This window comes from Sphaerodactylus townsendi, linkage group LG04 (assembly GCF_021028975.2).
Source record: "Sphaerodactylus townsendi isolate TG3544 linkage group LG04, MPM_Stown_v2.3, whole genome shotgun sequence".
Lineage (NCBI taxonomy): Eukaryota > Metazoa > Chordata > Lepidosauria > Squamata > Sphaerodactylidae > Sphaerodactylus > Sphaerodactylus townsendi.
Genome location: NC_059428.1, coordinates 26602742 through 26617316, shown reverse-complemented (window position 1 = coordinate 26617316; position 14575 = coordinate 26602742). Strand labels below are relative to the sequence as shown.

The following is a 14575-nucleotide window of genomic DNA, read 5'->3' as shown; positions in this document are numbered from 1 at the left end:
TAAAAAAGAGATATATTTCCCCAAGGCGAGGTTTAATATGTACTCCAATGTGCGCACATCACTGCTGAGATATTTTATGAGAGTCACCATTCATCCTAGTGAACCAAATGCAGATGAGAATTATTTCCCTCCACTGATTTGACCAGAGAAACCGTTGGGGTCAGAGGAGATTTATGTGCATCGCAGCGGAAAATTGGGTTGATATAACAACTCATGAACAAGGCAAGCTGGACAGCCTCAGCAGGCAGTGTGAAGACAGTGACAACTGGCATCAATATTTTGATTGCCTGGACAAGAAGAATGTCCTTTTTTGTGTCATTGCTGGTGGATTCCAGCCAAGCGTGTTCTTTGGAACAGTGACTGAGCCACTGGAACTCTGCTTAGCTTTCTTTTGACTACCTGTGGTTTTGCTGGACAACTGTCTGGCTATTTTTTCTCAGCAAACTAAAGAGCTAGCCGTCGTCTGGTATTTTGATGGATCAGAAGAAAGGAGACCTGGATGCAGTCCTTTGACCTTCCCCTACATCAGGAGAAAGGAGACCTGGGTTTTGCACACCAGCTGTCTGCTAGGTTCAAATTCACCATACTCAGTCCCTGAATTAAACAGAAACCTTTTGTTGCCACAGATCCATGTACTCTTTGGAAGACACGGAGCCTGATCCGAACTGTGCTATCTCTGCAGAAGCATTTGTATTAGAGGTGTTTACATTTCAGAGGAACTGCCGAGTCTTTCATCCTCTTCCTTTTTTTCTTTCCAGATTCTACAACTGTGAAGCCCTCTGCCTCTCAAACCCCCCAAGCCCAGAAACACGGATCGCCTTCCATCTTGGGAGGGCTGCGGACACCTTTTGTTTCTCTGTTCTCCTCCTTCAGGAAACCCAAAAGGCAGCCATTGAAGCCTCTGCCATCTCCGCCTCGGCAACACCATCACCCTCCACGGTGAGCTAGAAACATCCTGTCTTTCTCCATGCAGTTGCTCTGGCCTCTCTTTCAAGCTGTCCTGAAGATCCAGGACAGGTTCGTTCCAGCGCTTTTTTTAAAAAGTTGATTTCATCCACATGAAATCCAGATTGGATCAAGGCCACCTGGGGAGGGGAGAGCACTGTTTAACCTACCAAAGCTGACACACACCTCGGCACTGTTACTAGCCCCAAGAGCAGTGAGAACAGTCTAGAGGTGGGATCCAACCAGTTCTCACCACTTCTCTAGAAGTGGTTACTAATTTTTTCTGAGTGCGGAGAAGGGGTTACTAAAGCAACCTCCCTGCCCAATAGGGACTGGAGGTGCGTGTGTGCGGCGGCGCCACTGTTTGAATCCCACCACCATCGGAACCTGTTATTAACATTTTTGGATCCCACCACTGGAACAGTCCCTGAATTTTTCCCCTCTTGTTTTCCTCTGCAAGATTAATAAACCCTCCCCTACCTTGGTGGCTGTAAATTTACTTTTAAAAAAACACTGGCAAACCCTGATGCCAGATTATTTAGTATCATCTTTCACTGCTCTGTTTGCCTGGCGGATTTCTGCTAATGGAATCGCATGCATGTAGGAATTGTTTTTACTGCACGTTAACTGCACTGTCTACATAACCTTTGGAGGGAATTTGCATGCCTGGGAACATGCAAAAGACTCCTGCCCAGCAGCAGCTACCGGATGAAGCTTCTGGGTGCGTGTAGAATGTGTGGCGTTTATTGCTCAGTGGACTTATTCCAGTGGAAGAGGCACAAATATGCACATAGATTTATTGTGAACTGTGGAGATACCTTTGGCATGGCTATTATTTAGAGTTAAAAGTGGCTGTCAGGGGGATCTTGTGGACTGAATACAAAACCATGCAACCATCGCTCTTGTGGCTTGCTCATGTCAGGAAGTGTGAGGTCGATTAGCCTTGGCTGTTGCTGTTACAGGTTGTAATAAATTCATACAGCATTTGTGTGACTCAGAGCCTTATTTTCATGGGTTCCATGTTCCATTGGCGACATGGTTCCATGCTCATGCAGAAATTCCCCACAGGATGTGCTGAGCATTCCCTTTCTTGTACAAGAGCCAGGAGTTTTTTCACGGGTAGAACTCTGCACATGCGCTGGATAGCTGCTGATCATTGCTCTGGGGACAAGCAAAGACTCGATACTCGTGTGGCTTGTTTGGCGCTTTTTTGTTTGTTTTTCACGGCGCCTTTGCCTTGCGTCACCAGATCTTGCATTTCTGTATCTGAATCTGTCCTTTCTCCACCTGTCAAGGAGCTTTGAGTCGTTATGCTGGAGCCCGTGGGTTTTCCCCTGGGGCAGAATGGGCTGGGTTAGTTTGCCTCTCACCTTCTTCGGGCCTGATGCAATGGCTCCCTGCAGAGACATGCAAAGCCCTGTGTGAAGTATAAACAAACAGGGCAATCTCTGAATTGATTTTCTAAATGCTCTGTTTATGCCACCTCCTTGCAAACTCCTCCCCTTCCTTAAAAGGCAGTTGGAGTCTATTTTACATGAAGACGGGAGTGTGACAAATTCTTTCCCAACTACCAGAGGGAAGATGTTGAGGAAGGAAGTGACACCAGATTCAGTTGTGTAGGCAAGTGAAACCAGGTGTGCACATCTATCAGTCCCCCCCCCCCCAATAAACTGCTATGCTTTTAAAAGCTGTGCTGCAAGCAGATGAAGAAATTCAGCTGGCAAAGTGTTAACTATCAATGAATCTGCATACCTGGAGAAACTTTCTCCTGCTGATTTTGCTGCTCATTAGGTAGGACAGAAGTCTTGCAAAAACCCTCCGTGTGTCTAAACTTAAAGGGCCATCAAGTTGCAGTTAACTTACTTTGACCCCAGCAAGGGGCTTTATAGGCAAGTGAGATGCAGAGGTGGTCTGCCTTCCTCTGTGGAGTGTTCCATGGTGGTCTAGCTTCCAAGTACTGACCCTGCTTAGTTTCCAAGATGTGACAGGATCTGGCTGTACCAGGCCACCTTCCCTCCCTGCAGGAACCCTAACCAGATGAATTCTACGGGTGACATCACAATCTGCAAATGGAATTGTTTTCCATGCAAGAAGATGGTTATATCAGCAGTGTCTTTTATGCAAAGCCACAAACAGGTGATAGGAAGCTGGAAAATGGTGGCTGTCCCATTAAAGCAGGGGTGTCCAACTCTGGAGCCCCAGACATTCATGGACTATGATTCCCAATTGGCCATGCTGGCAGGGAACCGTAGTCCATGAACATCTGGGGCCCCAGAGTTGGACACCCCTGCATCAAAGAGTCGGGAAGAGAGAATTAACACCTCCCTTACTCTTATTTTGGTAACAATCTGCCTCCTTCTCTAGTCTCCTCAGCTACTTAGCGTTACTAGCTTTTCAGCTGGCTCCTGGATCTATGCCTTTAACAGCAGCTTGAGGCCCTTAACTAGTGATAACGTTTAAAAAGCGTCACTTGCAGATAAAAAGTACAAGAACTGTTTTTTCCTCTGACTGGTTAACAACCTTAGTGTCCCATTTTGCCACAGCAATGTACACCCTTTGTTTTTCTCTGCAGGGGAGGGGGGAGAGAAGATGGGTAATGAATTGCTGGAATAGCAGAAGTGGGGTGTGTGCACCATCTTCCTCTGGGAGCTTTTAAAGAGACAGGCACCATCCCCTGGTCAAGAACGCTCCACAGTAGCGCCGAGAAAAACCGAGAATGGGTGTGAGTGTTGGCAGTGACAGGTATCTTGTGGGGTCTTTAAAACTAAAAAAATAAATTTTAAAGAAATCTGGGACACTATGGCTCCAATCCTAACGAGTCCCTCCTGTGACTGCTTTTAAAGGGCCTCTTACAATTTTGGAATTCTATTCGGAGAATTTTAATGGGTGTTTTTGGTGTGGTTTGTCCCAAAACCCAGGATCTGTTTTCAACGCCAGAACTTAGCCCAAGTGAAAAAAGACCATGTACAGAGTGCTTCTTCTTCTGACCGTGGAGTGTTTCCCCCTCCCTATGAGGGTAATATGATTGCTGAATAGCCAGGAAATGCTCAGCTTGGCTCTACTCTGTGCCTTTAAGAAAAGTTTAAAGACTAGCCCAGTCTCAGACCCTAAGCAGGTTAGGCTGTGTTAGTACTTGGATGAAGATGACCAAAGAACTACAGGGTCAGTATGCAGATGCAGGCAATGGCAAACCACCTCTGAATGGCTGTTGCCCTGGGGGCTCCACACTACTTGATAGCACTTTCTACCACTCTGGAGAAATCAGTAGGTGAAGAAGCTTTTTATGGGCACGTTCACCTGCAAATTGCTGCCCTTAAAGGGACGGCTACAGGAGTTGGTTCAAAACCTAGCACACCGCATCTCCGAAGAGGTGGGCAAGTCCAGCATAGGAAGGCGGCCAGATATTTTAAACAACCACCTAGTATTTGATTGCAGGTCCCAGTTTGTTATTTTAGAGACATCAGAGATAATCACTAGGAAGGAATCTTCTGACCATAATTCTCAGGTTAAAGTTTACCTCCGTGTGGCTTTCAATATGTTGTGATTACATGGCGTGAAATGTACAAACCCTGCATTCAGTAACCATTCACTCAGCTACCAGCTAGACAAAGTAGCTGTAATCCCTGTTGATGCCCTAAAGTAGAAAGCAGCTAGAGAGCCTGCCTGGATTTCACAGTAATTAAGTTAAACATTTACTCATGGGTGAACAGAGTTTTAATTTCAAAAGGCTGATAGATTGAATGGATTTCAGAGGGAAAGAACATTAGCATAACTGGGGGCAAGAGCAATTGCCACTTGCAAAGTTATTTTCTGCCTCTGAAACAGGGAAAGGTTCATCAGTGGTTTGAAAGATTACATTCTGAACCCAGTTTCAGTAGCCACATTGGTCTGCAATAAGAGAACATGATTCGAGTCCAGTGGCACCCTACAGACCAATACGGTTTCCAGGGAAGAAGCTTTCAATGAAGCTAGATATCTGATGAAGGGAGCTAATCTTGAAGATATTGTCCGTCTTTAAGGTTCTACTGGACTTGAATCTTGCCTTCATTTGGAAAGAAGTGGGTGATGATCGGAGGAGGGCTTCAGAAAGCATTTGCAACTGACTAAAAGATTACTACTAGAAAGTAACGAATGGAAATTTCAGGACTGAGGAGTCCCAAAATCTGGAAAGAAAAATTGGAAGTGGGTTAAAATATATACAGATACACACACTGTGTATTGTTTTCTGCCCCAACCTGAAAGCCATACCCCCTAGCCTTTGCAAGTTGTTTGGAGGTAGGCTGTGGTTACTTGAGTTGTATGACAACTGCATGAGATTAACAGGGAGGGTGTTTCATCTTCCTGGGACAGGATGTATCTGTTGAACATTTACCTCCGGGCAGCCTCATGGTATGCTTTGCTTACTTCTATATTCTTTTTCTGGCCTATAGTAACTTGGATGGTTTGATGATTTACAGAGTTAGCTTGAGAGAACAGTTGAACTCAGTGCATTATCTTGTTCAAAAGAAGGTCTTTTGTGCGTCCCAGGAAGGTTTAGGTGTCTGGGACATCACTCACAGTAACTAGCTTCAAGAGCAAGCAGAGGAACAATATTCTCTGTGATTCCTCTGCACATGTTGCGCTTTTATTTCAGCTGGTCCATCTGTTGGGTTGATTTCTGTATTCTGGCAAGCGTTGTACCAGTTTAGTGTTTGCAAGGCCTAGAGCAGGGGTAGGGAACCTTTAACACTCAAAGAGCCATTTGGACCCGTTTTCCACGGGAAAAGAAAACACTTGGAGCCGCAAATAATTTTTGACATTTAAAATAAAGATAACACTATATATATTGGGGTTTACCTTTTACTCCGCTCATTCTGAGAAGCGCATGGATGTGCCTGCCCTGCTGCCTGCAGGGCGGGCAAGGATGAAGCCGGCGGCTCGGCCTTGCCGGCCCCCGGGAAAGCGCCCGCCCCGCTCCAACGGGGCGGGCGAGAGGGGAAGCCCGTGGCGCAGCCCAGCCGGCCGTGGGCAGTTGGTGCGCCCGTCCTGCTGCCTGCAGGGCGGGCAAGGATGGGGCCGGCGGCTCGGCTCGTGGAGCCACAGTGCAAGGGCAGAAGAGCCGCATGCGGCTCTCGAGCCTCAGGTTCCCTACTTCTGGCCTAGAGTGTCAACCGAACCAGTTTAACTGGGAGTAAGCAAGATATACCAAGAGTGCTCCAGATGTCTGAAGAATAGCTCCAAGCCTACCCCTTACAGTTGGCTCTGCCTAAGGAAGTGGGAGCACTAGATCATTCAGCAGGGGTGACCGTACCATACTGGAGTCTACAAGTCACTTGGCTTCCTGGACTGGCTGATCTGCCTCTCGGAACAGGCTAGATGGAAGTAAATGCAACTGCCCTAATAACTCTGGGAGTTCCTGTTTTCCAGGTTCTGTGATTTGACACCCAGGAGAGCAGCAGTTGTTCTCCAGGAAGGAGGGAAGCCAAGTACAAATGGTTTCTGTGTTTCTTTGAAATAGTTGTGTAGAGGAGAGAATATTGGCAGGTTCTCCTGATCTCTGCAGCAGGACTGAAGAAAGCTTCCCCAGCTGAGAAATTCCCCTTCTGCAGAACTACTTGAGATGCAGGTTCCCTGTACATACCCCCCCCCCCCCACGCACACAGAGGGAGAGGCAAATACCTTCACTACCCATGAGAACATTCTTGCTCTAAGTACAGAAAACAAGTTTTCCATTCAAAGCCTGCAGAATTGCCAGATCTGTTCCTTTTGGCCACATTTCACATCTAGTCCGTGGGGAGTGCATTGCTGAAATGCTTTGAAATGTTAACAGAACTATTCATGAGAATAGATTCACAAGGGATGGTGGACCGAAGAAGCAGAATTTTTTTTTTTTTTAGTCCAGTGGCCCCTTTAATACCAACAAAGTTTTATTCTTGGTATAAGTTTTCAGTGTATCTGAAGAAGCATGCATGCTCACAAAAGCTTATAACAAGGATAAAACTTTGTTGGTCTTAAAGGTGGCACTGGACTCCAATTTTATTCACAAGAATGTCATATTTAGGTGGTTCAAGGACATTTGAGATTATATACCAGTGGTGGCGAACCTTTGGCACTCCAGATGTTATGGACTACAATTCCCATCAGTCCCATGGCCAATTGCCATGCTGGCAGGGGCTGATGGGAATTGTAGTCCATAACATCTGGAGTGCCAAAGGTTCGCCACCACTGGTATATACCCATGAATAAATTCCAGTCAATAAAAGGGCCCGTGACTCTGAGCCAGTTAAAGGCTGGCCACGTCAAACGAGGGTTACCAAATGTGTGTTTTGGCAGGGCTCCTGTGCTTTTAACTGCTGTTTGATAGGCAGAAAGTTAACAGGTGCATCCTTTCTGGGCACGGGGACATGACAGCAGAGGCTGCAATAAGGAAAGTTTTACCTCTTGACATTATGTCAGTCACAGGCATGAAAAGGTGTGTGTGTGTGCACATATACACACATATACACACAACCTAATCTCCTACACAATTTAATCTCCTGCCGGGATTAAATATGGTATTTCCTAGCAGAGGTCGCACTGTAGGAGAAAGATCCTGCTCTGATTTGTCAAGCCACAGCAAAAAGTAAAAAAAAGTCCTTCTTCCTTTCAACTCCTTCTTCCGTGCCTGCAAGTGCATTACAAATAAGTGACAAAACATTTTGGGAGGGGCGTCTCCTCTGCGCACACCCAAAGCATGCCAGCCAGCCAGTTTATACTTGCTGCTGAAACACAATAAAGAGAGCTGGTTTGAATACACAAGTCGGTCCAGAGGACCAAAGTTCAGGGAAGGGGCGGAGAATGTTGTAAAATGAATGTCGGCGAGGTGAATCTAGCTCCAAGGCTGAGGACAATAAATCGAAAGGAGAGCAACCTCTCGTAGTGGCAGGCAAAACTACTCGAGTGACTCTGGGGTAAGCAGCATTCCTGTAAACTTGGGCGTGGGGGTCTTTGGATGGGAGCACTGACAACTGAATAGAGTCTCGTTTGTGGGGGTTCTTCTGAGAGATAAGTCGTCTTTTCCTCTCCCGTTTATGTAGAACTACAGCTTACCTTTTCTGCCACATTTGCCTTCAGCAACAGTTTTCATTTTGCTTTATTAGGCTGGAATAATCATTCTATCCGTACCTTTAAAGAGGAACGTCTACTTTTTGCTCCAGAGTGCTTTGGCAGGTTATGTTTCTCTCTGTTTCTCTGGCAGGTGGAAACTATGCGGGTGACTCTTTCCTCACTGATCTGAACTCTGTTGGGAAAACCCTGGGCTTATTTGTTTTCCTCCTGTTGTGAAAGATCTTAAAGGAACCCTGCCAGACAACATATGTTCCTTACATGCATTTAAAAAATCGTAGCAGTGACATCAGTTTGGGTAGATGATTTATGTGCATCGGTACCTTGGCAGGAAAACCCCAACCAAGGATTTCCAAAAAGAAGGACTGATGCCAGAAGTTGTCTGTTGCAATTCATGTAAATGTCAGGTGGTTCCTCAGGGGGGAAACTGTGAAATCAAAGCTCTTAGACGGAGAGATAAGGATCACCCCTGGCCCCTAAATAGAACACAAACTCCAATCTAAAGCAACATTTAAGATAAATACATGCCAAGAAATAATATTATTTCCTCAGATTGATTCCCAACCCAGTTGAATTGGTAGTCGTTGCATTTAAATTGATCTAATCTCATTTAGGATAAATCTCATTTAGGATCCCTTGTGTTTCTTTAGCTAAGTTAGCCGGGCTTGGGCTACCCCTGGCAAGGATTCAATTACAGCCTATACTTAACACATAGTTTATACTTTCATTTGCTGTGTAATTACATTCTAAAAAAGGTTGCCAGCTGATTTTGTGCCTGGGCTCCTGTGCCAGCTACATGATGTTTTAGCAATTTAGTAGGCAAAGTTTTCACTACTAGAGAGAAGCTGCGTGTCTTGAATTTCTGTTGCCACTTTTGCAAATTGAGGATATCCCATGGATGCCCCCTAAATTGCTTGCATTTGTGATTTCACTGCTGTTTCTCATAATAATTAAGGCTACCGGGCTGATGTTATGGTAACCTTTAAGTGGGTTTAACTAGCTCTGATCAGCTATCCATCTGCACTCTTTCCTGGAGAGGAATGACCAAGACACAATCACTCAATTCTTAAATTCTATCCAGGCTTGACTGCTGTAAAATCTGTAAATTCAAGGGTGAGCGACCAGTTCAAAAGTTGGCCAGCCACCTGCGGATGACCCCTAGTGAGGGAAAACTATAACTATTGAGCAAACCTTTAAATGACACACGGTATTTTGCAAAATGCAGAACACATGGTGGCTCTGATTGGGTAGAAAAACAGGTTATGAATTTTGTGAATAAGTGAAACATTTCACCAGTTGTTACAGAGTAAATCTCATCCATCTCTGATTGGTGAGTTTTACAATAATTTTAATATTTTAGAACATGTGTGTGCTGCCTCTTCAGCGATCTCTTCAAGGTGACTCAACATAAAACAAGTGCAAAATCATAAAAACCTAAAATCATTAAAATGAACAGATAAAATTGTAGAGCATAAAACAGTATTTTAGGAACCAATTTCTATGAAGAAGCACTACTGAGCTAGCATTCTTAATAAAGAATGTTCTTCTTTTCCTTCTCTAGGTCTTTTAAACTTGCCAGGATATTAGGGGGTGGGCCGTTGGGGGGAGAACATGGGGATGGTAGCCATCGGCCCAATGGTGTGATGTCATTTCTGGGGGCAATCCAAAAACGATGGCAGTCCTCCATTCCTCTCTAGAACTTGCCAAAAACTACATGGTTTTAGCACAGAGTTTCTGGTGATTTCCAGAGAGGCATAGTGTTGTCGATAGCTTCCACCACCACCCACCATGTCCCCGCATCTCTTTCTGGTGGTCAGGGCTCGCCACCGCGCATGTTGAATCAAAAAGGTCAAATGAGCTGAACTTATGTATGAGTTGGCTCCTGCCTGTTTTTATGGATTGTTTTGTGTTGTGCTCATTCAGGAAGCTTCCCTCTTCCCACTGTGACCTACCTAGTGGATCTGTTATAGCCCGCTCAGGCAAGAAAACCCAGTGATTTATTGGGTCCCTGGTGGTGACTCACCATACATAGCTGGTGGAGTGTGAATGAAAAGGCCTGTGTCAAATAGGCCTTCTGCAGTTTTATCTTATCTTACTGACTGATCCATTAATGAACAAGCTAGTTAGGTCAATATAGTGACATATTGTGATGAATGTGAGACGCTGAGCCTTTTCAGCGATGTCCTGATCAACGAAGTTTTGAGAAGAGAATGTTTTATACCCATTAGGTGGGGTTGCCAGCAGGCCTGAAATAAAACACTCTGCCCCTTTAGTAGAGGCTTAGTGGGAACATGTTTACGGGGTGACGTTGTTTACGTCCCATGTCATGAAAAGTCGCAGTTCCCATTTCCACACGTGGAGCCTCTGTTAAAGGGACGGGATGTTTTTCACTGGGCCTGTTAGCTGCTCTAACAGCGCAGCATTTGAGGACAGCCCTTGTTATGCAGTGAAGTTGATATGATAGTTCATGGTGTTATATGTGGCATGGATATGCTAAATGGCCACCCGCACATCCAGCTTTTCTGCACGTGGCAATGACTACGTTCTACGTTAAGGTGACCAGATGGTCACCTTTGTGATCCGGGACGGGGAAGCGGCTGCGCGCGGGCTTCTGGGGGTTGCCGTTTGCCGCCCTGTGACAGAGCGGCAAACGGCAAGCCCCAGAAGCCGTTACGCGCCTTCAAGCCGGTCGGAAAAGAGGGAGGCCGCCGCGACTGCCTTGTTTCCCAGAAGGCAGTGCAGCAGCCTCCGGTGTAACCGGACAATTTGTAGAACCCGCGAGGATTTCGGACAAATTGTTTAAGCAGTGCGGGACGGTCCTAAAAGCGGGACGGCTGGTCAGCCTATTCTACGTACACATTGTGTTCGCTGCGTCAGGGCAAACCGCGTTTTCCCGACCCAGGGCGCTTACTGCACAAACAAATCAATCATACGTGAGCTTTGCCCACATATGGAGGTGCCTCCAGAGGTGGACGCTTGCGTCTCCTCTTTGCGCAGAGTTTCATTTGCTCATCAGAATCCCATTGAGCTTCAGACAGGATGGCTGCTTCAGATGAGACATTGGTGGATCAATTACAGTGATGCTGTCAGCCATCTGGAGGCACCTTTAATGGAGCCTGATTAAATGAATACATTTAAATCTGCTTTAAGATTAATCACCCTGAATAATGATTTCGAATAGCCTCCAAGAAGAGCTATGGGGTAGTGAGGCAGCCTACAGCTAAACAAATATGCTGTTCTGTACGCAGTTATCAAGGTGGATCAAAACTTTATTTTATAATGGGGCATAACTGCGAAAGGTTGAGGAAAGTTCCTCCAACAGAAAAGCTAGAAAAAGTCTTCTTGGGCAAGGGAAGCGCTTCCATTTTTTCCCTCGATTAAGTGGTTGGATACTTGCCCTTCTTGTTAACATTCCTGCATTATTAACAGCTTATCAAGCGTTCAGCAGCATGAGATGTTTTGGAGGGTGACTTTTTCCTTCTTGTCAGAGTAGCACATTTTAGACCAGAGTGTGATAGGTTTGCCAACCTCCAAGCAGGGCATGGAAATCCCTGGACTACCGAGATCACTTCACCTGGGAAAAAATGGCTGCTCTGGAGAATAGAAGCTAATGTGGCGGAGCAGCAGTGGCGTAGGAGGTTAAGAGCCCGTGTATCTAATCTGGAGGAACCGGGTTTGATTCCCAGCTCTGCCGCCTGAGCTGTGGAGGCTTATCTGGGGAATTCAGATTAGCCTGTGCACTCCCACACACACCAGCTGAGTGACCTTGGGCTAGTCACAGCTTCTCGGAGCTCTCTCAGCCCCACCTACCTCACAGGGTGTTTGTTGTGAGGGGGGAAGGGCAAGGAGATTGTAAGCCCCTTTGAGTTTCCTGCAGGAGAGAAAGGGGGGATATAAATCCAAACTCTTCTTCAAACTCTTTTAATGCATTATACTCCACTGAGGTTCCTTATTTCTACAATGCTTCTCCTTCCTGGGCTCTGCCATCAGATCTCTAGGAATCTCTCCACCCAGAGGTGGCTACCCTACGAATAACAGAAAATGTTTACTTGTTGGGGGCAAAGGGGTGGGCTGTGAATGCTTGGCTAGTGTCAAGATCAGTAGCAGTAGCTGCATCTATGATTCTGTTAATTTTCAGAGTGCAGTATTCAATTTACAGAACATCCAAAGAACTAAAGGAAAAAGTTGAAGAGGGTTGCAGATACCAAAGTTTAATCATTATTATTATTTTAATGGTGCATCTTGCTGAAAGTGAATTAAAACACCGATGAAGTTTGTCATACCTTTTTCAACATAAAGATGATAGGAGATTTGAGAATTCATCTGCCATTTGCTGGAACCTCTTTGTTCTAGAATGTTCTGTTTGGGTCCCAGTGCTTTGGGCACAAAACTAAGTAGGCACCAGAACCCAAACGGAGAATTCTAGAACAAAAATGGTCCAGGAAATGGCGGATGAATTCACAAATCTGCTGTTATCTTTATGTTGAAAAAGGTATAAGAATTCATGGGAAATTCCACCCGAGTTGTAGTTTTTTGACAGAATGAATATAGAAATGATTCTGTAATTTTGGCATTTTAGAACATTGTCATACGATCATCAGTAAATAATGTCTCCAAATTTCAGCCACTCAGCTCTTTACAGTTTTCAGTCTGTAAACAAAGAGGCACCTAGGGTACATAAAACTACCCCAGAAACCTATTCATTTTGCCATTGGGTGTTTTTTTTACTCCATCTGATATAATATATCAGGGTAACAAATGTTGTCAAGCGTTTTACAAAGGAAAACTGATCCAGAGAAGCTTTGAGGTATCATGTTTCAGTGGAAAACATTTACCTCATCACAAACAGTTAAGAACTTTGAATTAAAAAAAAAACTAACAACACTGGTGATTAATAATGCTAGTTTTCTTTCACAGTTTATGTTGATTTTCTAAGATCTTGTTCAAATTCATATTTATTGTTCAATATTTTTAAAAAGTAATTATCTATATCTTGCCATCCCACTAAGCAGACTTTGAAGCCTTTCTTCAGTTTAAGTGGCTGATCTACTGTAGGACCGGCCGCTATCTGGTGCAAGGCTCTGGGAAAACATTCACCAGCCTAAAGTAAAATCGTACTCAATAGGAGATGCAGAAATCTACTTCAAAGAAACAGGGGCTCCATGCTAATCTATGTGTGTTGTGACTTGCTGTCAGTAAATAGTGGTGTAGGAGGTTAAGAGCTCGTGTATCTAATCTGGAGGAACCGGGTTTGATTCCCCGCTCTACTGCCTGAGCTGTGGAGGCTTATCTGGGGAATTCAGATTAGCCTGTACACTCTCACACACGCCAGCTGGGTGACCTTGGGCTAGTCACAGCTTCTCGGAGCTCTCTCAACCCCACCTACCTCACAGGGTTTTTGTTGTGAGGGGGGAAGGGCAAGGAGATTGTCAGCCCCTTTGAGTCTCCTGCAGGAGAGAAAGGGGGGATATAAATCCAAACTCTTCTTCTTCTTCTTCTTCTTCTTCTTCTTCTACTGAATTAAACTATAAATAATTAGAAAATGCATAGTTGGCATGTTTTTAACTAAAGATAGTGAACAGTATTAATATTGATTTTTATGATAACAAGTGGACATTTCATACTGTGCCATATTTGTCTGTATGGTTTACCAACTGATTATCATTTATATGTTGAAATTTTTGTGTTTTTCAAAACTCACGTTATAAAAGTTCAAACAGATGCATAGCTGCCAGAGGGCGTGGTGGGGCGTCTTGCCACAGGCGCGTGCTGGTCTGTAGGCATGGTGGGCCGTGGCAGGGGCGTAGTGAAGTTCCCCCTCACTACGCCCCGAGTTCAAATGATTGTGTTGATTCATCTTTGCTGTATAGCATGCTTTTAATGTTTAAACACTGATTTTGTGGGAAGTACCAAATAATACATGTTTGATTTTATCGACCATTTACACTTTTATTCCCATGAGCGGTTGTGTAAATTGCGGCCCCAGTGCACTGCTTTGCCCAGCGTGCCCATTCATTAAGATGGCTCTTGAACCTAGATTCATATTTTCACATGAATGTTTCTTTAGAGTAGTTATCTGCATCCCTTACACACTGCTTACTCAGTTATTCACACCAGTTCTGTTCCTTTAGAAAGCTGTTGAGTATGATTTTACTTTTGGCTGGTGAATGTTTCCCCAGCTTTAGGAGCCTTCCACCAGATAGCAGCTGGTCCTATAATGGATCAGCCACTTACATTGAAGAAAGGTTTCAAACTGTGCTTACTGGGATGGCAAGATATAGGTCATCAATGCTGTTAAGACTGCCCTGCTAGGTTTTACCTGTTCAAAACACACTGACCTCTGCCACCGCAAAGCATGTGATTCAGTCTCTTTTTTAAATGATATTTTTGTTTTTCTTGATACATTGGAATTTTGTTGGGAGTTGTGAATATGCCCCAAATAAAATTTGTGTAAGCTTTTCACAGTCGAGGCAATGGTTAATCACAGTTCATGCCATATTTCTTCCTGCCTTGTATTTCCAGTTGGAACATTCAGAGTGTGATTTAT

The 14575-nt window shown here is 44.7% G+C and overlaps 1 protein-coding gene across 1 annotated transcript in view; it reads left to right on the top strand.

Moving 5' to 3' along the window:
* The window catches only part of EXPH5 (exophilin 5), a 56651-nt gene that overhangs the window by 26476 nt on the left and 15600 nt on the right, over window positions 1-14575 (top strand). Inside the window, exon 3 of the mRNA XM_048492462.1 lies at window positions 759-939. Within this exon, the coding sequence (XP_048348419.1) occupies window positions 759-939 (181 nt within the window). The remainder of the gene's footprint in view (window positions 1-758; window positions 940-14575) is intronic.